The 26530-nt window shown below is 40.2% G+C and overlaps 1 protein-coding gene across 1 annotated transcript in view; it reads left to right on the top strand.

The window, feature by feature from the left end:
* The window catches only part of GRIN2B (glutamate ionotropic receptor NMDA type subunit 2B), a 280635-nt gene that overhangs the window by 174401 nt on the left and 79704 nt on the right, over positions 1-26530 (top strand). Inside the window, exon 3 of the mRNA XM_055336794.1 lies at positions 879-993. Within this exon, the coding sequence (XP_055192769.1) occupies positions 879-993 (115 nt within the window). The remainder of the gene's footprint in view (positions 1-878; positions 994-26530) is intronic.

The raw sequence follows: 26530 nt of genomic DNA, 5'->3' as shown, positions 1-26530 counted from the left end.
CTAATCATTATTGACTCCTTGAGCCCATTACGGTAAAGGGACATTAATTACCATCAGCACGGGTGCACTAATGTGGTTGTAATGAGCATGCCTGTGGGAATTCCCAGGGAGGGAACTCTTCACCAGATCAGAGCAGCCAGCGGAGGAGTGGAGTGAGCTGGAGGTGCAGATGTTGAGGAGGAAGACAATGTCATTGATCTGACTCTAGTTACTTCCAGAGTTTCTGCGAATTTGTATGCATGTACCTGGAATACTTTCTGAAGTACCTCTTCTTCCTTATCTGTCCCTGCCAACCCCTGGTATTTTCTGTTCACTATACAGTGCAATAACCTTGGTTTCCAGATGCATCATATTGAACCAGATCTTTGACTGCTGGACTCATCTCGCAACTTTTAGAAGTATGGGTTGGGCTGGATCTTACCAAGAGTTCAAAAGTATGAACCTATCTCTGGGAGGCAGGGAAACTCTTTGCTCAATATGGTATCTTTCTTAGCAGAACGTTGTCTTGGTACACTCCCACTTTTTTTTATTCTCTCAACCTCCTTCACCCTTTAATGGACTCCCTTCTGTGAGTAATGATTGTTAACATTTTAGGAGGGTTTACTGTGTATTAGGCCTCATGGTGGTTATCTCATTTAAGCCTCACAAACCTAATGAAATAGGTTTCTTTATATCTTTTTATATTATTCCTATTATGGGAAAATTTGGATGTCTCTACGCATAACCAAATGGGAGCTTGAAGGATACAGGTTTCACAGTGATATTTGTATATCTCTCTATGCGCCTGTCTCCTTTCTCTCTGTCTTCCTAACTATCTCATTGTTGGTAAACCTTCTTCATACTTTTAACCTTTCTTTTATTTTATTTTGTCTTTACAGGTATCTGATCAATGTCACTTTTGAGGGAAGAAATCTGTCCTTCAGTGAAGATGGCTACCAGATGCACCCGAAACTGGTGATAATCCTTCTGAACAAGGAGAGAAAGTGGGAGAGGGTAGGACATACCTTTTGGCAATTCTTGAGCAAAGTAGATGGGGTAGGGTTATAAAATTTTGCAACAGGTTCAAGCAAAACAAAACCAGACCTTGGTTTGGGTCTCTCGGCTGGGAAGTGAGAGTGTAGTACTATGAAGAACATAAGAGAAGCCATTTCTCAAACTTGCATCTTCATTTTCTTGCTCCTTTGGTTAATCAAGAGATTATTTTCTTTATGCATTACCATTTTTATTGGTTATGGTGCTATCTGAATCATGACTTTGTCCTAATGGAAGAGAGTATACATGTGTAATATAACATAATTCGGTGAAGAAATCAAATCAGTGGTACAATTCAGAATTGTATCCTACACAGTATACTGGGGAGGTCGATGAAACCAATTTACAAGCACGCAGATTAAAATTTACTGTGATTAGAGGCTTTCCATGCAAGGCTTCTCTCAGGATCTCTCCCACTGCCAGCTGATCCCAGTGTCTGAAACTCTACCTAATTAGAAATTAATTTCTGTGGTGCCAGACTATCTAGATTCAATTCTTAACTCCTTTATTCACACCCTTGTCTACTTAGGACTTTGGACAAATCTCTGTGCCTCAAATTTTCTTATCTATAAAATGGGAATAAAGAATAATAGTTATCAAGGTCACAGGGTTGTTATGAGGATTAAATATATTAATATACATAAAAGACTTAGTAAGGTGCCTGGCACATAATAGCACTTAACAGACATTCACTTTTATTGTTACCCCTGATTCCTATTTAAATACAGATGTTCCCAAGAGTTACGTCAGCATCAGTGTTTCTCTTGTTATGTTCTTCAAGTCATTTGTCCCTTGAGACGCTTGGCTGAGAAATGATTCTGTGGATAAATGAGGTTAGGAGATGCTACCTCCTGTTTCTTAGTCTGGGAGGTTCCCAGAATATATGAACGTTAGAAAGTTCAGAGGAGTCCTATCTATAGCAAAGAGCTATCTTTAATTTTACTTAATCTCTATTTCCCAAATTTATTTTGCTAAGAGGCCACTTTGTTCATGAAATTCATATTCTGTAAAACTTGTTGGGAAACAGTGGTTTAAGGCAATTTCTATACACTGATATAGGGCAATTTCTATAGACTTCATGGGTCAGTTGTCTGAGAACAAACTTCAAGATGTCAGCATGGCTCTGACTGGAATGGAAACCAAACTATATATTCCTAGGAAGAATATCCAGGAAATGAGACCAGAGATAAATTTCTTGAAATTCACCATCTTGTCAGAGAGCCCTGGACAGGTAGTTATGTGAATGCTCACCTGTGAAATGGCATGTGTGGCTCACGTAGTGGAAACCAGGGTTACTCTTAAAATTGAAAGACCTCAGTCTGTCCTATAGTTCCTTAAATCAGGGTACAATTATAAGACTTAGATTATTTCTTGTGTTCTTGATTAAAGTTGCTCTCCCTCTACTGAGTTATCATTTGTTCAGAAATGCTTTTCCCCTGGGCTCCTGCTCTTCACCCCAGTCAAGCTGCTTTTCACTGCTGCTACAGAGACAATAATTTAAGAAGTGTTCTGGGACCTCATGTAAAACAGGCACTTCTGTACATCTCCAGAAGAAGAGTTATTAATAACTGATGCTTCATACGTGGATCAGAGATGTCCATCTGGGGTAGCTTTTATGCAGTAGACTCATGATTACTGCCTCAAGTATGGGGCATCTCACACCTGTCTTCCCTTAAAGAGACACCACTTACTATCACTCATGTTGACTTCTCTAGGCTGGAATCTAAGGCCTGTGACCAGCCCCCACTTTCCAAAACCAAACATGGATCCCTTCCCTTCTCTTCAATTCTACGTTTGCTGTAGCTCTTGAATCTATTCCTCCTTATATGATCCAGGAACCATGTGATAATTTTTTAAATGGGCCTCCCTATCCTTGATGCCTACCTTTATCCATTCAGATTAGTCCTGGATACAGTTGTTAGAATGAGTTTCCTGAGCCACAACTCTGATTTATGTTCTTTCTCTGCCCAAAACTTGTTCAGAGCTTCTGTGGTTTATGCATCAGGTCCAAACTTAATTCTTGCCTTCAAGGCTCTGGTCTACCTTTCAAGGCCTGTCTTCTAACCCTTGCTGTTTCCTGTCTCACCATCAAGCTACACTGGATTCTTTCTGTGCATCTTACTTCCTATATAGCATCTCATGATATTTCCTTTTTCTGGAATGGATTGTCCAGTTAAATAAATCATAACCATCCTTTGAAACCCAATTAAAATGTTACTGTCTTCTTCTTTGATTCTTGACCGAGATATAATTTCTCACATCCCCTTGTGCCCTGTAGCTTTTGTTCCTACCTCTATTGTAGCGCTGTCACCTCTGTCTGCATTAGAGTTGTATGTATGTGTGCTTCTAGATGGCTGAGACTGTGCTTTGTATTGCTGTGTCCTCTTAGCAACCTGGAAGAGTGTATTATTACATGGAATAGTTCAATAAGTATGTGTCATACGAATGAGAACCATTATATAATAGAAGAAACTAGAATCTATCATTAAGAATCCAGGTTTATGCTATTGTCCTTGATGTAATACCTCTCTTTTGGGGCAGAGGGGAGATAAAAATCTTTATGTTGATTGAGTTTTCATAGATCATACTTTAAAAGTGCTAAGGGAGCTTGTTATTTAAAGAAATTCTGTGGTTAATCTTTTTGTAAGGCTTTTTGGGAGGTTGTGGGATCATAGAATATAACATTTCCTACTGACTTGGTTAAATCAGGGAACATTGCTGAAAAGAGGGGTCTTTACTGTTCATTGAGTTCACAGAGCCAGGAGGCTCCCCAATGTCGAACCCCTTGTTAGGGCTCACTTGTGAGCAGGGAGGGGTGTTAGGAGCCAAGAACAGATCTAGGATGTACTAGTATGTGCTGAAATTGTACCATGGGAAGTTATACATTTTTCCTCCTGTTCCCCTAAGCCCCCAAGACCCTCTGTATTCTCAGAATTTCTGATACCACTCTAGAAGGTTCCATGTGGTCCTGGGAAGATTTAGTGTCTGTGGACTCCATGGAGGTAGGCACCAGGCGAAGAGTCTATGGTGAGGAGATGGACACAGGGAAGATAAATGGGGAAGGAATCTAGATTTGTTGGGCAAATGAAGGCTAAAATACAGAACCCACAGTTTCTGTCATGCCCCAAACTGGCTAGGTGACCTGTTCTTTGCATTTTTCGGATCTTTCTTTTACTCATGTCTGAAGTCATAGCATGAGATTAAGAAGACTTCTAGTGTCCCTTCTAGCTCTAGCTTCTTGGGTTGCAGATTTTACATTGTGAATAAGTAAGTGCTTGGAATGGATTGGGGTGCAAGCTGAAGCAGACCAAAGGAACCTATGTGTGTTTCTAAGGTCAGTAGCTCCCAGGGAATATTTGTCATTCTTGTCATTTAGATAAATATCATCTCCTCAGAAGGCCTCCCTTGGCGACTCAAGCTAAAGTAGCCCCCCCGTCACTCTATCACAACAGCTGATTTTAATTTTCTTCAGTATATTTTTCTACCTGATGTTTTGCCTCTTTGCCTGATTGTTTATTTCCCATCTCTTCACACCAGGACAGACACTCCCTGGGAGTAAAGACTTTGTTCACCTCTTGATCCTAACACTTTAGAAGAGTGTCTGGCTCACAGTGACCACTCAAAAGATAACGGTTGAATAAATGAAGAATCCATATGCTTAGGAAAGTTAGTTCACTTCTGCCTGAAATTCTCTCAGGTCATCAGACTAGTTTACTGAAGAGCATGAGAGAGCAGGCACATGTTCCACCTTTGATGAAAGCAGGCCATGCACCAGCAAAGCTCTGGGGGTGGGGTAGGCACCGTCTTCTGTAAGGCTTCCCAATTTCCCAGTGGTGGCAATCCTCAGCTGTTTTCTTTTCTTCTTTTCTTTTTTAAGATTTTATTTATTTATTCATGGGAGACACAGAGAGAGAGGCAGAGACATAGGCAGAGAGAGAAGCAGGCTCCCTGCAGGGAGCCTGATACTGGACTCAATGCCAGGACCCCAAGATCACTCCCTGAGCAGGCGCTCAACCACTGAGCTATCCAGGTGCCCCAAAAGTATGTCTTCTTATCTGTGATCCTCGGTTCCCCTAGGTCGCTCCCCAGAGAAATCATTATTTCCAAGGTCTTATGTATTTTCTCTGAAAATATGTCAAGCATATAAAAATTTTATGTATTTACTTAACCTCCTTTTAAAAAATAAATTGCACCTGCTCTGGGGAACTTTTAATGGAATCCTATCTAAATAGCTACTAAGGAGGCATGAGAGGGGGTTAGGATAACAAAGAGATCTCTGGATCAGAATTACATTCACAGAAAGCCAAGTAATCTCTTTGGTATGTAGGAACGTGAAAAAGAACATTTCACAGGGAATGCACATATCCATGCGTGCAGGGATTGCATGGTAAGTTGGAAAGGGCAGGGAATGGTGGAAAAATTGTGTGCAGAGTGGGTTCATTTGTAAGTCTTCTCTCTAAATGGGGGACAGCTGCATAATCTTGCATTAAAAATAGTCTGGCACAGAGCACCAGTTCCAATGAGCATTCAGGCTTCTGTCTTTATCAGAGCCTCTCATGATTTGCTTCATTGCTACTGCTCTCTGCTTCCATTTAATCGTTCCTAAAATGGAGATAATAAAAATGAAATGCAGTGGGGGTGTGTTCTGAGTAATGACTTCAAGAAATGATGATGGTGCATTTTCAGGCTCTAAGATGTAAACAGACTTTAGAGGGACTGTCTGGGTCCAAATCGCAGGAGGGTATTATGGTTGGCATCTCTGCTTGCCTTTTCCCCAAGGGTAAGAGGTGTATTTTATAAGCCCACTCCCTCTTCTCTGCCTCCACTTACCGGAAAATGCTCTTCTTTATGTAAATTAAAACAGTCTTAGTTAGTCTGGGTCATCCATTTGGCTCCTGAAATCATGGTTATCATTTTAGGCTTGCAATGCTGAGATAATACAGCCACAGCCACCCCCGAAAGAAGTGTTAGAAATAAAAGTACTTGGCACACTTATACTGAGCCCATGATAGTATTTATGAATTAATGGAAAGATCAGGGGGAGACAGGAAGAGTACTAAACTGGTAAAAGGAAAATCCCCAAGAGTGACAACAACAACAACATAATAAAACGGAATGCTCCATCAGCATCTGGAGCCTGGGATGAATGAGACAGGTTAAGAGATGCTATATGCCTCTGACTGCCTCGTATCCAGGAGACAGCGGCAACTCCAGGCTGTGGATGCTCTGTGATACAGGCACCCAAGGAGGACAGTGATCATATTCCAGAATGATCAATTTGGTAATGATGCAACAGAGTTTGATTGCTATTGTGGCGGATGCCACTTGAAAGCTGTTGACTGACAAAATAAACAGCCGCTTCATCTCCTCCCTGGCATGCATGCACACACACAAATACACACACATACACGTATGTGTGTGTACATACACACATACTCAGTCACTCACATCCAAACTGACAGACTGCTCATTACCCAGAAACCACATCCGTTTGGTTACCCACTGTATGTCTATGCCTAGCACAGTGTGAGACATTGTTGAACAGGCCAGTAATATTTGGTGACAGCCTGAACATACCTGTACAAATTGTGTTCCATCTCCCATCATTGGAGGAGATGCCAGAGAATAATCCATGCTCTCTCCAGAATCTACAGGGGTTGTCTGTGGAGGTGAAGCAGAAGCTTCTCGTGTTGGGGAAGTTTGTTCTGGATCTCCTGATACTGCTATTTAACAACATGCTATTTTTACCAATGTGCACTGAGTACTAATATGCATCATTGGATTAAGGAGTTAGAAAACAGGATCCATGGAGGAAGGCTATGGGAATTGAGTTTGTTAAGGGGAAGAAGAAAAGGCAATGAAGTGATGATGACTTACTCTCTTTAAATGTATGAAGACTTATTGTACCAAGTGTTGAGATCAGCTGTTCACTTTCTCCTCTGAGACAGAACCAGAGTAAGTGGGCTTAAGATCAAGCAGAGAGGATTTATATTAGCTGTAGGGAGGACTTCTTAACAGAGAGAAGTTTTGAGTGCTAGAAATGTTAACAGCACCAGGGGATGACTTTGGAATTCCTAAAAATCAGATATGTCCTCCTCTCTCTGCAGTGTTCAGCCCTGTCCAAACAACAATGCACAAAATACATGGATTTGAGTTTTCCTTCTGTTCTCCCTCTCTCTTTCTCTCCCCTCTTCTTTCATATCCTTTCCTGCTCTTCCCTTCCACACATAATTATTGAGCACCTACCATGAACCAAGCATTGCCCCCACCAAATTAGTATTGTAGCTTTCCTAGTGGCTGGGGGAAAAAAGAAGAAACAACATTTATGATTTTCTTATAAAGACAATTTATTAAAAGACTCATTCAATAAAGGTATTTTGACTAATAAAGACACTTGGAGGGAATAAGGCAAAACTTACTAGTATACATACCTACAAATGTATTGCAAGAAGAGACGTGCCTGGGTAGATCAGTTGGTTAAGTGTCTGACTTAGGCTCAAGTCATGATCTCAGGGTCCTGGGACTGAGCCCAGTGTCTGGCTCCCTCCTCCTTCCTCCCCCCTCCCTCCTCTGTCTCTCCTCCTCCCTTCCCCTCCCTCCCTCTCCTCTTGCTCTCCGTCTTACCCCCAAATAAATAAATAAAATATTTTTAAAAAGGTATTGCAAGGAGAAAGGGGCTTATTGTGACACTTAAAACTTAAGATGGTTTTTAAATCTTACTGTTTGAGGGCAGCCTGGGTGGCTCAGCGGTTTAGCACTGCCTTCAGCCCAGAGTGTGATCCTGGAGACCCAGGATCAAGTCCCACATCACACTCCCTGCATGGAGCCTGCTTCTCTCTCTGCCTGTGTCTCTGCCTCTCTCTCTGTGTCTCTCATGAATAAATAAATAAAATCTTTTTAAAAAATAAATAAATCTTACTGTTTGATATGGTCTAATTGTTGGGTGGATGTTTCATGTTGCTTAGTAAAGATTCTGCTGATATTTATTTATGACGGTGGCTTACAAACAGAGTGGCTGGATTACATATTTTTGGCTGCCTTTCTGAGTTGTGATTATCACAGACTCTCACATCCAACCATCCCCTTCTTATTCCCTGAGCTCTCAGAGCTATGGTCCACCCTGTTCATTAACTCTTTTTCTGGGGTTCCAGGGAGAGACCATTGAGACCCAGCCCCTGGGAGGGAAAGTATATACTCTTTAACTGCCGGTGTGTCAACACTGCTGTTCGTAAATCCAGTCCACAATGTCAAGTTGTAACCTGATATATGTTTCTAAAATAATTTGAAGAGAAAAGCAGGATGTATTGAGGGAAGAGACTTCAGAAATGTCATTTCAGAAAGGCTAGTTGTTTTCATGTGTTTGTCATCAGCCACCGAATGAACGGGATAAAAGAACAAGGTAACCTTGATTGACTTTACTTTTGAAACCTATATATGCTGATGGGGGAGGAAAAGCAGAATTGAACTTGGAGACTGAAGTGCTGGCTTAACAAAACACAACAAAAAGGAAAGTGTCCCCAAAACTAAAATATGGCTTTCATCCATCTTGTTTAAGTTTTATTGAGATTTTTGTTTCATGACTGTTATCAATGGTTGGCTCCTGAGTTCTCTGAACTGTCTAATTTCTAGGTTATAATATTTTTTTCCAGTAGTGATATTGAAGAAGAAATAGTGGTGTACAGGTTATATGCAGGTTAAAAACATTTATGATGTTCTTATTGTAAAGGTAATTGAGCTTATTATTAAAGACATTTGGGGAAATAAGTTAGAACATCCCAGTATACATACAAAGAATTAGTATTTATATTTCTTCTATTTCTTACTGATGCTTTTCTTTGTGCATGTTGTGTGTATGTTATAACACAACACAAGGAGATACAGTAGAATTGGGAATATAACCTATGAATAGTCTGTAGTATACTTTCTTCTCTTACTATGATATTGTGCATGCTTTTCCATTTTGTGATATTATCCAAAGCATGAGACTTAATGACTGCCTAATATCCCATTGTGAGGATGTTCCATACTTCCTTAAACTGTTCCCTCGTGACTAAATGTCTGTTTATTAAATAGAGACTGATAGTCATGAAAGGAATTGCAGCAGTTTTGATGGTCCAGCTTCAATACCGTAAGACTGCTTTTCAAAGTAACAAGTTTGACTTGTTTTCTGTTATCCAATATCCCTAAACACTAAAAGTGAAAGCCCTTAAATTGAGAATTACTTGGGTTATGTGAATTCATTAATAACCAATGGACATATACACATTTGGAATGGAAGACTCTTCTTTGTAATTCCTGGTCTGCCAGGTCTCATGGAGGTTTCTTTTTTCTTTTGATCTTCTGGTTGAATGTGTTCCCCTCTAATTTTGCTGATAAGAATATTTTTTCCCTGCACTCTATTTATTTTATTTTTTTATAAATTTATTTTTTATTGGTGTTCAATTTGCCAACATATAGAATAACACCCAGTTATTTTTGATAGAACATACAGAGAGTGGGGTTGGCCATGTGGTCTGTCTGTCTGCAGTTTTCGTCATACAGGGATGGTGACATTTTGCTTACTCGAGAGTTGGAGGCTTGTAAAGTTCAGACCCACTTTCCCAAGGACTCAGTAGGCCTCATGCTTGGTGTGTCAACCTTTCTAGGGCTAGTTTTGTTCCTTCTAGCAGCAGCAGTGACTAGGAGGAAAGGACAGTAATCGCCTTCTTTCACCAGTGGGGGCAGCACCTGGCTGACTCATGTTATCTACAGGCTGATGAGCCTCAAGACTGACCAGCCCTCTATAGCAGGGTACTATTCTTTTTATACTCTTATAAAGTATAAAAGAACATACTTTGTGCATACATTCATAGCATGTCTACTTCAGCTGAGATCTGAAGTTTGACATTAAAGCTATAACATCTGAATGTCCTTCATATACAAACAAGCTCTATTGACCTAGCATGACAAGATCATCTGCTTTAAGTTTTTCCTGCAGTGATGATGGATTTGTACTAGTTCGTACACAACCTCTCTCTCTGTAATACTTATTTATGAGAGCTGGCCTGGAGCAGGGTAAACATAATCCATGTACACAGGCAGAAATGCTCTGACCTTGGCATGTTAACTCTGCTGATCAGCCTGCAATACAAAGATTTGAAAGGAAGTATAGGCCAATTAAGAAAATAAATTGTCTTTAAGAATGAAAGCTATTGGGGATCCCCGGGTGGCTCAGCGGTTTAGGCGCCTGCCTTTGGCCCAGGGCGCGATCCTGGAGTCTCAGGATCAAGTCCCGCGTCGGGATCAAGTCCCGCGTCGGACTCCCGGCATGGAGCCTGCTTCTCCCTCCTCCTGTGTCTCTACCTCTCTCTCTTTATGTCTATCATGAATAAATAAATAAATCTTAAAAAAAGAACGAAAGCTATTTAACCAAAAACATGGATGCAAATCTTTTACAATAGCCATAGAACTCAAATTATTTGGAACAATTTTATTATATTCTCTATTAGAATCATCTCTGTTCATAATTTGGTGAAAGTTTAGTTCATTATATATGGAACATGTAGTTAAATGTACATGTATGCATATATATCTCTGTATATGTATACATATATCTATTCTATATCTTTATAGAGACAGAAAAGTGAGAGGACAGAGGGAGTATTTAAGATGGCTTGGAAGCTCTCACTTCATGTAATCCAGATATTCTCTGCTGTCATAAAGGCTACCCACTGCTGGTTCAACAGGTATTCTAGGGTTTAGCTTTGTCAGCTAAATGATCTAAAGGTTTAAGCTTAAAGCAAATCTGCTCTAAGGGAAAGGTGAGAGGAAAAGTGTGATCTTGGGGAGGCAAATAAAGAGAATAGCACATGTAGATGAGTCATAGGAAGGCTGATGGACATCTAGATGAAGAAAACCATTCTTCTTTGCTGTATTTTCCAGGGGACACAACATTCTGTGTTTACACCAAACTCCTCTAGATATCCTTTCACTTTTTTCTATTTCAAGGGTTTGGTGTAGGGCATCTTCTGAAATCATTGTCTTTGGCTATTCCTGTAATGTGTACCATTTTTCTTAATTCCTCTCCTCGGGAAAGGAGCTTGCTGGCAAAGGAACAGAATAGTACCTCTCAAGTAGAATTTCTGGTGGGTAGCTAAACCACCTCAGCATTCTCTTTATAGAATAGTAAAACAAATAAGACCTTTATTTTCCCTCTAGGAGAGGAGAAAGATGTACAATTCTAGAAGTCTATTCTACAATTAAGGTTTGGTCACTGACACATCTGACATTGATATAGTACTGTGTTAACAATGTGGTTTATCAAGAGCTTTAAAATATATGATCTCATTTTGGTTCCTATTAAACTTTTGGCAAATACTTGTACGGATAAGTAAACTGAGATTTGGATAGGTCACGTGATTTTCCCAAAGGCACACTGATGAGTGACAGAGCTGAGTGTAGACATTTATGTCCAGCTCCATTTATGTCCAGTTTATGTTGTGCCTTAACACAGTGAGTAGAAGAATACAACTAAACTGATAGGATCAGAGTGTAGCAATATCAGTGGGAATAGTTATATAGCCTAGAGGACAAATCACACCACGGAACTGCTTGAGGGAGGGGGTAGTTAGTAGTTAGCCCAGGCTGTGATTGGCTATCTCAGCGTAACATTTTCCTGAGATTAACAAAAATGAAAAAGGAAGAGAGGGAGGGAAGGACAGAGGCAAGAAAGAAAAGAACACTAACCAAAAAAAAAAAAAAAACCAAAAACTTTTCTGCATCTCTACATTCCTATACCTCCTCACTGTCTGTTATCACACACACACACACCCTCTTTTCAGTTGAGAGCAAAATCCTGTCTCCTCAAAACTGTGAGGATGAACTTGTATCTTTCAATAATAAAGGCATAGCCACCTAAGAAACCTCTGTCCAGGTTCTGATTGCATAGAGGGGATTTTCTAGGAAACCGTTATCTTCTGCATTCAAAGCCTTCTAAAATGCAGCCACCATGGTAGTGGCACTGTGGCCGTGCAGCCCCCTTGATCAGACATCTGCTGGAGGTGTAGAGAAATGTTGAAACACCAAGGGGAATTTAAAATAGCTGACCTACAAAACAGCCCTTCAATCTTAGGAGAGTGACATGAAATTTTAACTTAGCTTTACATAAAACACAATCAGCCAAATATTTTATGAACTCAGCTAGCTAAGAGAGAGGAGTTTTGGGCTCATGTAAAACTAGATAAAGGTTCATTAAGATTACATATATCTTATATTAAATATATATATCTTTCATATATATGAAAGACAAAGAGCAAAATTCAATGAATAAGAAAACTGATCTTCTGTGATTCATCACTGCCACTTAACTATTTCCCCAATGTGATTGTGGCTTTCACTGCAGTACATGAGTTAATTTAAGAGGGATAAGCATTTTTTTTAATTTAAATAATCATCTATGTATATAGTTACCTCTCTTTGGTAAGTGGTACTTTTCTCACATTTACAGTAATATGAAATTTTAAAACACATTTTTAAAAGGAAGGTTATTGCCTATATTAAATTAAAAATAGCATAGGTGATACAGAGATGTGGACATAATTGCTATAGTGGTACTTGAATGAGTGAAATTCAGGCAATACTTCCACAGGGCAAAATGTGCTCCCTACTCCAGCCCCCAAGTCACAGCATTCAAGACTGACCCATCTTTCCATCTTCTTCGTCCTTCACCTCCCTGCATTTAGTCTCCACACTGACATAATTGCCACTAACCCTTCTCCAACACCTCTTGTACTTTTATGCCTATGTGCCTTTGCTTATGCTCTCTCCTTAACCTTGGTTTATTAAACGCATCCTTTCAGGCATAGTTTAAAAGCCAAGAGGCATTAGATCTTACTTCTGCACAGCATAGTGGCTTATCTACAGAAGTATAAATAAATGTTACCCCCTTCTCTGCTCCTCAATTTCATCTATAAAATGGGAAGAAGAGCTATAAAGATCAAATAAGTTTTAATTCATGTCAAATGCTTAGTACAATAACTGGCATGTAGTAAGTGCTATGCAAATGTTCAGTTGCTTTTGCTGAACGTATTGTAAACCAATGATAACACAGTTGAGCTGTGTTGAGCTTGGGTTCTAGAAAACAAGAAAGTGAAGAGGAACAACAATGCATACAAAGAACAGAGTTGGGTTTTGGCCTCAGTCACTGAAAGGAAGGCACTAGAAAATAACAGAATTCTTGACTTATTCAGTGATAAATTGGGAATGAGCAAGTTTTCTTCTTTTGTTGTTAAACTTTTTGCACAAGGATTTTTTTCTAATTGAATTTTAAAATAGTGGCAAAGTGGGACACCTGGGTGGCTCAGTGGTTGAGCATCTGTCTGCCTTTGGCTCAGATTGTGATCCCAGGGTCTTGGGATCAAGTCCCACATCGGGCTCCCTTTGGGGATCCTGCTTCTCCCTCTACCTATGTATCTGCCTCTCTCTGTGTGGGTCTCTCAAGAATAAATAAATAAAATCTTAAAAAAATAGTAGTGGCAAAGTCCATGACATAGCATGGCAGTCCAAACTGCACCAATCACCGAGACATCAGGGAACTAAAAACCTTAGCTTAGATTGATCATATTTATGAGTTGTCAGTAACCATTGAAAAACAACCAAAACACATTAAACAATAATGACAGTTTCTGAAACCTTGTGGTATGTCCTTGTGCTATTTGATCACCTTGGGTTTTGTGCTATTTGATCTCCTTGGGTTTTGTTTCACTGTAATAAACCACCACTTTGTGGTTGATAATAAAGAACTGCCAATCTCCCTTTTACAGGCTCCTTATTGTGTGGCAAGTAGATTGGCCCACAACCATTAAAGGAATTCCTTCCACAAAGGAAGGTGGTTTACGTCAAAAGATAGTCCTAGTCTGGGTTGAATATAAAGGGGATGATAGTGACAATTGACACTTGAATAGTGTTTTACAGTTTGCACCAATAGTACTCCGTGTGGTTCCTGGACCAGGAGCATCAGCAGGCCTTGTCCTTTATCTGAAATACATATTTTCAGGTCCTTCCCCAGAAGCTCCAAAGTGAGACTTAACAATCTGGATTTTGACCTATAAAATGCAGGGATAGTTTATCATGAACATTTCCTTTTCACAAGGACAAGAGAAGTATTTGTTTAATGGATATTTAAGACGGCCACTCTGTCATTGTCCTCTGTTCTCATTTTATTTTCCAGCCATTAACTGTGAAATAAAACTGAATCTTTATCCCTATATAAAGTGGAGGACAGATCCAAAAGCCTGGCAAGAAAGAGTTAAGGCCTGTACCATTCACTCCAGGTGATTCTGAATTACTGATCATCTGGGGTATCTGCTACAGAAACTCCCTGATATAAGGCTGGTAGTCTGGGTCTGTTCATGCAGCAAATATCTCCAGAACCCCTAATAAATGCCAGGCACTCTTCTGGGTTTAGGGTAAATAGTAATAAAACCAGCAAGTTCCCTGCCCTCAAGTTTATGTCTTGTTAAGGAAGGTCAGACAACAAACACATCGACAAATAAATAAGATCATTTCAGAGGGCACCAAGTGCTATTAGGGTGGTGAGATAGGGTTCAGTGGCTCTCAGCCACATGATGTCATTCCCCCAGAGAGATTTTTGCTAATGGCTTTATTATTTTAAATAAGTTGCCAGTTTAATTTCTAAGGAATATGTCCAGTGGCTGTTGTTTGAAATTAGCTGGCAACTTAATGTAAGAATTATTCATATGATACCCGTAAGATCTTTGCTTAAACTTTATATAGATAACTGTGTTGTGACTATACACCCACTTTTGAGCCTCAGGGGAATGTAGGTAGTATTTCATCTTCCATCTTTTCCTAGGTTTCAGAGAATTTTGTAACTTGACACATCAGACTATAGACATTCCAGTATTGATTTATTTTTCCAAAGATTCAAGATGCCTTAGGGCCTCAGTGTTTAGTAAATTGCCTACCCTAACCTGCTCCAGGTGAGCAGGACACCCTTTTGGAGCCATTGTGGTAACGACTTTCTCCATCATCACCATGTGACCCTGGAGGTCATGATGTGATACTACATGAGGACCTAATGAGGGTGCTTTAGAAAGCTGATAAACTAGCAGTCCTCAGACTGCTTTTGGATCATAGTCATATTCTGTGTGACCTAAGAGAGGTATATTTAGGATTAAATTGGGTTTTGGCACTTAAAAATTTAGAAATTCCCTCTTACAGCTCCAGATTTCTGGATTTCCTGAAAAAATCAGCTTACATTCTGCTGGAGCTGAGGAGTATAGTCTTCTTTGGGTGGAATGCATGCTCTCTAGTTCAATATAGCCACTCCTCACCCCCAGGCCCCCAGTGTCCTGTTGCTCTTATTAATGATCTATCTGGTTCTTATAGAAGTTTGCAACTCCCAGAACAGAAGTGAATTCAGAAAAGGTTCACTCCCTGCTTAAGATCTAGAATGTATGCCTGGAGAATGGTTACATTCAGTTTTAAGGAATTGGGTATTTATGGAGCAGACACATCTTTTGATTGCTTGCTGCAGTTCACCTTGGAATCTCTAGGGGGCAACTGAGAATTCTGAGTACAGTGTAAAAATGCTTCTTCTGTGTCCAGGACAATTACAGTTCTATATTGTAATGATTTTCCAAATTCACCTTAGAATTGTAGAAGGAAAAAAGACATTACCTGTCTAAAGGATTTTCTATTTGTCAGACAATGAAATACAGAAATACAAACTGTTGATGCTTTAAAAAGTTTTAGGTATATAAAGAGTATGAATTTGTCTTTTCTTCTTGGCAAAGTAACAGATAATCCTAACTGGACAAAATCCTGGAAAGGCTTCTTAGGTGTGAGCTTTCAGGGGGAATTTGAGTGATCCAAGGGCATTTCCTGGCAGAGAAGTGAAGGATTCAGGCAGAGGAAAAACTCAGCCAGGAGACCAGGAGAATGAAGGAAAGGGGGAGGGAGCAAATGAAAGAAATGTGGGATAGGAAAAACTGAAATTAGAAATGAAGGGGGTACAAATGTTGCACATCAAAGTAGGAACGGAAAACTGATACAGATGAAACAGAGAGCGACAGAGTCTGAAGGTAATGAGAGAACAGAGGGGCTCCTGTGATGCTAAAGTGGATAAACAGAAAGAGGAAAAAAAAAACCCCACCAGAGTCAAGAAAAGAGATTGAAATGGTCCTGGCAGGAGAAGATCCCCACTCAGATGATATTTTGAGCATTCAGAATAGAAGAGAAAGAGCATTAGTAATGGAAGTAATGGTACATCTATCTTTACATGCACAGATATAAGGGGAGTGTTTGGTCTCTTTCTGTCTTGGAGACACTGTAGATCCCCTCACCCCAGCCAAAAGTTAGAAACCCTCTGTCTCAAAATGGAACTTCCTCGTATCCAAAGAACTAGAGTGAGTATATAGCATTTTTTCCTACTCTGCAAAGCTCAGATAAACCTTTCTTCTCTGATCTCCATTGGCATTTCTGCTTTCACGTGGAAAACAGAATCTCAAAGTCCACTGGAAGAAGGTGTTGCCTTTCCTTCCTGTATTTAGAGTTCTCACTTATTTTCTTAGGCAGATTCTATTCAATTGAGCAAATATATTGAAGGGCTTCTCTATGAAGGACCCTATACTATACGCTGAAAGGCAAGAAAGGCAAATAAGAGGTCCTGTTCTTAATAAATGTATCCTCTTAAGAATGTTACACAGGTATGATACAGGGAAGATGATTGTGATAGGCAGCCACTAACCCTCAAAGATCCCCACCCATATTTTTATTCTCCAGATGAATCATTGGCCACTTAAAGACCAAAGGAGAAGAAAATGCCCTAAACGGTGGATATAAATGTATTGTAGACAAAGCTTAAGATTTCTTTTTCAGAACTGGAGGAATCCTGTTCTGTCTTGAGTGATAACCTCTTTTTTTATGCAATAGTATTTATTTGTGTTGAGTTCCAACAGTATAATAATTGTTCAATAAGGAAAGGCTAATGAAAATAGAGAAAAACCTGGAAAAGAAAATAAAATTCTACCACCCAGAGATAATTTCTGTTTACATTTTGGTTTCTATCATTCAAGTCTTTTTTCTTCTATGTTCTTATATATTATAAGTGTGCTTTAGAGATATAAGTGCATACGGGGGGTGCCTGGATGGCTCAATCAGTTAAGTTTCCAACTCGACTTCAGCTCAGGTCATGATCTCAGGGTTGTTGAGATCGAGCCCCACATCAGACTCCATACTTGGTATGGAGTCTGCTGAAGATTCTCACTCTCCCTCTCCTTCTGCCCCTCCCTTCTCTTAAAAAAAAAGAAATATAAGTGCATATTTTTATAAAATTGGGATAGTGTTATATATCCTATATTGTAATCTACATTGTTAATGGTGTTTTGTGAATAGCATGTCAAATATATGTTACAAAATATAAAAATATGATATAGACTATATGATTAAGTATTTACCTATTTATCTATTATCTATTTATGTTCATCTGTCTATCATGTAATTTTTAGTGCTGTATATGATTCCATTCTCTAGAAACTGTACATATGTTACAAAATCTCCACATCCTTTTGTGCCTCCAACTACCACACACAAGGGGCAGAATCTTGACCATGGCTCATTGGTCTGAGCATGTTGGTTGTAGCAAGATCCCTTCATTGTTGGTGTTTGCCGTGCATCACTCACTTCCTGGTGAACTGCTGGAGGAGAGAACCAACAGGTGTTTTGGAGAACGCCAAGACACCTGCTTGTGTTGGCTCTTCCCTTATTGCTGAACATGAACCCTGCTCCTTCTCTAAGCAAGCACAGCCCTCCTGGGACTGACGTCGGGGTTGTAAATTTGTCTCTTGGTGCTTTTCCCTAAATGCCTCTTTAAACATGCTCAATAATAGATGAGCACCTGGGCCCTTCTTCACAAAGGAGAGCTCAGGCAGATTTTAGAACATGAAAAAGCTATTTGGCCCTTTAGAGCAGATTCTTGGAACAGCCCCAATTCCCCAGGACACCATTTAATAACCACTCGCTCCAGGACAGCAAGTGGTTTGCCTGGTGGGTTTTGTTGCTCTATTTGTTCTTTGAATTAGTTTTTCAACCCTGGACTCGACTTTCACTGAATCTTTGTAACCAGTTGTTTGGCATGGACATTCCCAATCCCCATCCCGATTTCTTTGTCTGCTCTTTCTCTCCCCACTGCTACAAGACTCAAGACACTCAAGCAGAGTGCCTACTACTTGACTGGGTCCTGGTATCCCAGAAACAGGTGCATCCATTACCTTTGGCTTATCAAGTCTTGGCTCTGCCACCAATTAGTGGGTGACCTTGGGCACGTCAGTTAGTGATTATGGCTTCTCTTTCTGCATCTGTGAAACAAGAGGGTTATGTTAAATTCCTAACGTCCCTTCTAGTTCAATCTGTGATTTCAAGCACTTATTTGGATTTTCTATGGATGTTCTGTCTATAAAATATTTTTGGTGACAACTACTTGTTCATTAATTATAAGAATAGTTCGTTTTTAAACTTCGTTGTCTACATGGGACAGCCCATTCAGTTTCATGAGCTTTGTTAACAGCTACCTTCCGGGCAGGGGACTAAGAAGGGAGGTTGAATTTTTCCATTGTACTGCTTCTCTTTGCCTCTGTAGTAATATGCGGTAGTAATAATCTAGAGCAGCCTTCTTTAGAACCTTGCTACCAAGCAATCAGAGAATATCCTTTGACCATCTTTGCCTTACACAGAACTGTGTCTCCTTCACAAAAGAGACATTAGTGCTTAGAGTCAAGCAATGCCACCTACACATCTGTGTGTCCCAATCGCACACACAGAGCACCAGAGTTCCCTACCCCACCCCTGCCCCCCATAAAGCAGGCCTTTCCTCTTATTTTCTTTTTTTTATTCTGTTTCTGGATATTGTTTTGTAAGTACTTCTCTCTCCCTCTCTAGGATCCCTTTCTTCAAAATTCGAAGTAATTTATAGGGCATGGTAGTATTTTTTTTCTTTTGATATTTTGAAGTCATTATTCTATTCTGGGACCAAATTGCATGTTTATACCTTGATTTACTGTTCATTCAGCAGATTTTTAATCCATGCCCACAATGTGCTGAATGCTGTCCCCCAAGAAAAGAGTGTGAAGAAGATGAGAAGATTGACATTAGGTGGGAAAAGCAGGAAACAGTGAAGGAAATGGGAGGCATCGAAAGAGAAGCTAGAAAAGAGGAGGGGTGTGGACTCCACCCAGGGCAGGATGCAGGGGAGAGGATGGGAAGGAGTCCGAAGCAAGTCAAAATTCTAGTGTGTGCCACCTCTTCTAAAGAAGATTCTCTAAAGTGATAGACACCTGGCTGACAGACGATAAACTATTAGTAATAGCTAATACTTCTATAATACATCAGTATTTCTAGGCCAGGCACTGTCCTAAGCAGATGACTTATTAACTCATATTAATCCTCACATCATCCCTATGGAATCAGTATTTAAGATGAAAAGAAAAAAATCATGAGGTCTAGAGAGGTTTAATGGCTTTTTTAGGGTCACACAGCTAGCGGATGAAGGCCCCAGGCCTCGGACTCCAGAAGCTATACTGAATAGTACGTACCACTGAAGGTAGCAGAGGAAAAGATATGGTTCTGTTTACGTTCTGTTGGGGGTATGGTATGGATTAAGGGACACTAACGTCTAAGCGTTCTAATGCCTATTTCCCTCCCCCATCAATTCTTGCTGCTCTAAAATTCAAGCCTCTTGCTCAGTGTTTGCCAAAGGTGTCCAACATTTGTGCTTTAGTCTTAGATGTGGCTTGAGTATCCTTACTACTGGTCGGGCAGGGTGGTTCTATTCTGCACAGAGCCGGGTTAGGAGAATAAGTCTGAGAAAAGACATGATACTCTGGCCCACAGGTGTGCAGGTACACAGAGACATGAAAGTTGTGTGGATTTGTGGTTTTTCAATACTGTGAATGTCTTGTGCTCAATGTGTGTGTGTGTGTGTGTGTGTGTTTAAGATTTTATTTATTTACTCATGAGAGACACAGAGAGGCAGAGACATAGGCAGAGGGAGAAGCAGGCTCCCCACGGGGAGCCTGATGTGGGACTCGATCCCAGGACCCTGGAATCATGCCCTGAGCCGAAGGCAGACACCCAACCACTGAACCACTCAGGTGTCCCTAATTTTTGGTTTTTAAAGATTTTTCGATGGTTTTTCTTGTTTGAATGGTGACTCCCTCAAGATGATATGCAGCTAACACCTCACTAATTTCTAGCCTCCAGGTTTCTCGAAAGTGTAGTTTGACTATGCAAGTAAAACAACTGACCCAACATAGGTAATTACTGATTTTTTGGGTTCTATTCAGAAGGAGAAAGCCGTGGAAGCTTGGCATTTTCAGTTATGTTTCTTCAGTTGAAATGTTGTTCCTATTGTCCCTACCCTCTCTGACAGCTGGAAGCCTCTGTTTCTCTTTTTTGTAGACCTTCAGGGTTGGGGCAGGGCAGGGGAGAGGGGTAGCTGGAACTTGGGGCAGAAGGTCATCCTTAACCTAAGAGCTATTCTTAAGCCTCAGACTGCACTTTGTGGACCTGGAGGCCAATCCAGCTTTACTGCATTGTCAATGTCATTGTAATGGGTGAACAGGGATGCCTGGACCTTGGTTATCTGGCCAAGACCAGCCCAGAAGTGCAAAACACACCAGCAGAATGGCTGTAACTAGACTCAAGAGCTTTCAGCAGTTTCCATTACAAAAGAGGACACAGTCAGCACTTGTTGTGCCCAGCAACTTGGCGAAAATGATCTCAGCTGTTAGCAGCAGAGCCAGCAGACTCACTGGTAGCGAGCAGTTGGGAGAGCTGATGCAGAGAGCACCTTGTGCATCCGTGTGGTGGCACTGCCCTGCAAGCCTGTTACCTGGCACTTTATGCAGAGCCCGCAGGATACAGCATGTCAGCGGCAGATGTCTTGAGATGTGCTTTAAGTCAGGATTCTCGCTTTGGTCTTTCATACCCAAACACGCATATGGGATTGGTTCGCCATGGCTGAGCCCTCCCATTCTCCAGTTTCCTGCTTCTTGACTTTTCCAATCTTCAGATATTTCCCAAAAACTTCTGTGAAAGAAATCAGGAAAGCTTTTCTTTTCCCCTTGTCACTTCGTCCCTTTTTCTATCTAGCCCTGCAGTATGCTTGTCATTATGTCTCTTGTCATGATAATTCCAGAAATAACCTTTACCTTTTCTGCCATGCCTTTTAACCAAGGTTTCCTTTTAAGACATGCTAGTAGTGAAGGCTGTTCAGTAGCCCACATCTGCTGTGGCTTTCCTCTGCTTTCTGGTCATGGAGTTAAAATACTGAAAGCACAGATACAGCTGTTTGTTGTTGTTGTTGTTGTTGTTGTTGTCTTGAGAGTTGGGGGAAATGCAGGAAGGCAGTAGCAGAGTTGTGTAATCCCCTCATTTAGTGGCTTTTGACAAAAATCATATATTCAGTTTAGCGTCCAGCTAAACATGTAGTTACACAGAGTGTAACCATAGATGAACCATAGACCTATACTGAATAAGAGAGGAAAGATGAACAATCAATGTGATCAATTAGTGGTTACAGACAAAGTATGCCTACTGAAAGTGGATGGTGACATACTTATTTGAGATAGTGGAATATTATTCAGCCTTTAAAAAGAAGGAAATTCTGCAATATTTGACAATTTGAATGAACCTTGAGGATATATGCTAAGTGAAATGAACCAGTCACAGAAAGACAAACATTGCATGATTCCTTTTGTATAGGGTATATAAAATGGTCAAATTCATAGAATCATAAAGTGGAATGGGGGTGGAAAAGGGGGAAATGGGAGTTGCTAATCAATGGGTTTAAAATTTCCATTATGCTGGATAAATAAGCCCCAGATAACTGCTGTGCAACCTTCTACCTGTAGTCAATAGCACTATATTGTGCATGTAAAAAAATCGTTAAAAGGGTAGTGTTCTTACCACAGTAAAAAAAAAAAATTAGAAGTTAAAAAATAAAATTAAAACAAATTTGAGACAAACTTTTTTCACATGGTTCATATAAAGTCACAGTGTTCTTGAGTTCCCACTATATATACTTGATTAACAGAATGGAACTTGTCTATTGGGTTAACACTGTACTATGTGCTTCTATTATAATTGTTCTTCCTCATGCCACTGTGACTTCTTAGCAGTCAATATAACAGATGAACCTACTACCTTTTGGACCTGTCTTTGGTAGTTGACACTGGTGACCCCTCTTCCCTTCTTACAACTTCCTCTCTGGTTTGTCTCCTTCCCTCACTGGCTTCTGTCCCTTTTATCCTAATTCTTACCTTGCCTACCCTTGTTTATTGGTGTAGTCCAGGGCTCTATTTTTGATCCTCTCATCTTCTCACAGACCTATCCTCATGGACGTCATGGACAACCCATACCTAAAAGTGATGACCTCTAAATCCGTACCCCCAGATTTTTCTCCTGAGCCCTCAGCCACATTCTTAAAAAAATATCCCTCCAACAGAGACCCCAGGTCCACCAAACTCAAAACTAAGTTTCCTATCTTGTTTCTCTCTTTCCAGTGTGTCTCTCTTCTTGTATTAACCTTGGTGCCACAATCTACCCAATTATCCAAGGTAGAAACCTGGGAGTCATTCTCGGTGATTCCTCTTTTTCATATCTCTGTCCCATAGCTACCTGCTACTCTTTATTTCTTCTCTTATTGCCTTTGTTGTTTATTGCATGAATCACTGCAATTGCCTCTTTCCCTGACTCTGATCTAGTCCTATTCTAATGTATCCATCAGTGTCGGAAGGACCCTCCGAAAACATAAAATTATTCATGTCGGTTCCCTGACTAAAACTCAGCAATAGCTCTCCAGTGACATCAAGATAAAAACTCAAAAGCCACACAAGGAAGCTTTAACTTTCATTTCCTGGCTCCAGATTCCTACAGGCCTCTTTATTCTCATTTTTTTTTGTGTTTCCTCAACTTAAACCCAAGGCTCTATCCATAAGAAACTGATTATGGTTCTTTAAATCTGCCATACTCTTATCTTCCTGCACTTCCACATGCTTTTCCCCTTAACTGAGAAAGGTAGACTTTTCTTCTTCCACCTCAGACCTTTTCCACTTGGCTAATTCTTTATAACTCTTCAAGGCTCAGTTCACAGTCATTGCCTCCCTTGGTGAGCTTTTCCTATCCTCACTGCAGGCTGGATTAGAAAACCGAACTTGTGCGTTCTTGAACTAACCAACATATACCTTCATCCATACACTTACCATACTGTATTGTACTTGTTCATTTTTAAATATCTCTTCTCTCCAGACTGCAAGTTTCTCAAGAGCAGAAATGGAGTCTTTAATCTCTATATCCTCAGTGCATAATGCAGCCTGGAACATGAGCAAAGTCTTAATAAATGTTAAATTAAAGAATAATAAAATCCTAAGTGATCTCATTTAATCTCACAACTTCACACCAGCTAAATATTATGCCAGTCTTATAGATGAGGAAACCAAAACCTGTGGAAAGTAGGTCACTTTTCTTAGGAGCACATAAATACTGATTCATGGAGCAATGTGAGTCTGTCCAGACCTTGTAGATATTTTGCATAGGCCAATGGACTGGTTTCTATCTCCTAGCACCCTGAAGCAATTTTCAATGCACAATGTTTCTAGCTTGGTTAAGAGACGGTGAGGGAAGAGGTCATACTAAGGATCTAATGTCAGAGTTAGGCCGAGTGAGAAAAATCATCAATAGATCCTGAAGCCTAGTGAAACAGACAAATTTTATGCTGGCCTCTAGTTGAGTCTCAGAATTTCTAGTAATGCCAGTAAAATCAACACCAGCCTACACCAATCAGCTGATATACACTGAGCTACCATTATATGCTTGGCTTTTAGTGGAAAGATCTGAGAGATAAAAGAACAGAGTGTAAGAGGCCATGTTAAGCCTGGTTACATTAAATGACATTTCCTGCATTCATTTATTCACTTAAAAATATTTATTGAGCACCTGCTGTGCACCAGGCACTTATCTAGTACTCCAGTGCTAAGATACAGTAACAAAAAAGACAAAAATCTCTGCTTTTATGGAGTATTCATTCTAACTGGAGAAACAGAACACGTTGGAACTAAGTAAATTATACAGTATGTCTGATAGAGATAAGTGCTGAAGAAATAAAGCAAGGAAGGAAGTATGAAATATAGCAGGGAGGGTGTTAAAATTTCAGGTAAGTAGCCAAGGAAGAACTCATTGAAAAAGGGGACTGAAGGTACAGCTCAGTGGCTCAGTGGTTGAGCATCTGCCTTTGGCTCAGGTGGTGATCCCAGGTTTTGGGATCGAGTCTACATTGGGCTCCCCACAGGGAGCCTGCTTCTCCCTCTGCCTCTCTCTGTATCTCTCATGAATAAATAAATAAACAGAATCTTTAAAGAAGTGGGGGGAGGGGAGGAACTGAAGTATACCTGAGGAATGGAGGGGATCTATTGGGAGTTACTGAACTGAATTAAATGGTACTTTTTTCCTGGTTACCAGTTGATGGTAATGGGATACATTTTCTTGTTCAGAACACCAGAGGAAACACCTGATCTCCAAACCTTAAGATTGCATTGAAAAGACAAGTCAACATACATGGAAAGGGAATTTTCCATCATCTTAGTAAGAGTGAACACATTAAGATCTGTTGAATTTTAAGTGAGAGAGAGAGAGAGAAAGAGAGAGCCCCTCGTGTGGGGTCAAGGGAGACCTCTCGTGATCTGACTGGTGTCCTAAAGGAAAAAGGGGATTGCAGGCAAGATAACACTTGAAAGAAGCAGCAGCAGCACAGGGACAGCATAATGAGAAGACAACTAGAATTATAGAATAGAAGGGATGCTTCCACACAAAACAGTAGAAGGAGTGAGAGCACGAGGTTGGCCTGGGATTACTGAGAGATGAAGAATACTAATGGCTAGACCCTGGAGGGCCTTGACTGCCAGGCTAAAGTGATTTCTTTCCATTTCTACTTTGTTCATAAAGAGAGTCCTTGCGTTAATATTTAATTGAGAAAACCAAAGGAGTGTAGAACATCTCTCGCAGAGTGTGGCATGTGATGGTGGGTGCTCAGTGAAGGCTTCATTGATATGAATTGCTGGTTATCTGAGAAGGGGCACTGTAAATATACATATAATTTTTGAGTGCTTAATAATGTAGTTCACATCCACATAGAAATATAAAATTGTTAAAGCTAAAAGGGTACTTAAAATATGCATCTCCAGCCCCTCATTTTACATATGAGAAAACAGAGGGCTAGAGGTCTGAATGATTAGTTCAGTTTAGTTGATAGGGAAGATGGGGTTCTTAAGGATTCTTTTTTTATCACCTCTTCTGGGGACTTCCCCTGCAAAACAGACCGTTCTATCTCTCCCCCATACAGACAGTATGCTCTCTTGATCTAAATCGGTATTCTTCAAATGGATATTCCATGGAACCCTAGCCTCATGTGATGCACCATGAAAAAACTGGTTCCTATTAGGTTTATTTGGGAGAGGCTGTCCGTTCTATATCATCATCTTGAAAAATTAAAACGCACATGGGAAAAATATAGGAAAAATTCCTATAATAAAGAAAATTGTTTAATTTTGCTGTAGCATTTCTCCAAATATATTTTACCAAGACTTTTTTTCACTAAGTACCTATAATCCTGTGGCACTCTCCTAGGAACCATGAGCAATCAGTCTTCAGCACCAGCTGGCCTCTTGCTAAAAGAGCCTTTACAGTGAAAGAGGAAGGTAGATAAATCCCAGAAGAGGAAACCCTTAACATAATCAAGGAAAATTAGGCAATTGAGGAAAAGCCCATGCTCCTCCTTGTGTTTTCTGTCTTCTCTGCCTATCTTCCTGCCTTCATTTCTTTCTTCAAAAAATAACTTTTGGCCAGCCCCAGTGGCACAGCGGTTTAGCGCCGCCTGCAGCCCAGGGCGTGATCCTGGAGACCCTGGATCGAGTCCCACATCGGGCTCTCTGCATGAAGCCTGCTTCTCTCTCTGCCTGTGTCTCTGCCCCCCCCTCTCTCTGTGTGTGTGTGTGTGTCTATGAATAAATAAATAAAAAGGAAAAAAATAACTTTGAGTGTCCACTACCCGCAAACTATAATGCTACAAGCTATGCATATACTATCTTGCTTGCTTCTAATAACCTTCTGGCATAGTTAGTAATCGCCTCTCCAAATGAGGGAACTAAGCTAAAAGATAGTAGGTAATATAGCCCATCATCATACAATTTAAATTAGTGGGAGAGCCCAGATTCAAACGAGTGTTTAATTAAAGCTAGTATTTTTGTCTATTGTGCTGTTCTTCCCTGGGCATTTCTTCTCATCCCTCTCTCTCTTTTTTTTTCCTCTCCCATCTGATGTCAACCATACAATGCATAAATGTTAAAACCAATATCCTGACAAGTTAAAGGAAATACTGGACTCTCAAAGAGATTCAACAGTAAGGCTTCTATATCTGTTATGCCTCTTAGGTATTTAATTTAGCATG

This window comes from Nyctereutes procyonoides, unplaced genomic scaffold (genome assembly GCF_905146905.1).
Source record: "Nyctereutes procyonoides isolate TBG_1078 unplaced genomic scaffold, NYPRO_anot_genome, whole genome shotgun sequence".
NCBI lineage: Eukaryota > Metazoa > Chordata > Mammalia > Carnivora > Canidae > Nyctereutes > Nyctereutes procyonoides.
The sequence above is the reverse complement of the archived record's forward strand: the minus strand, read 5'-3'. Positions and strand labels throughout refer to the sequence as shown.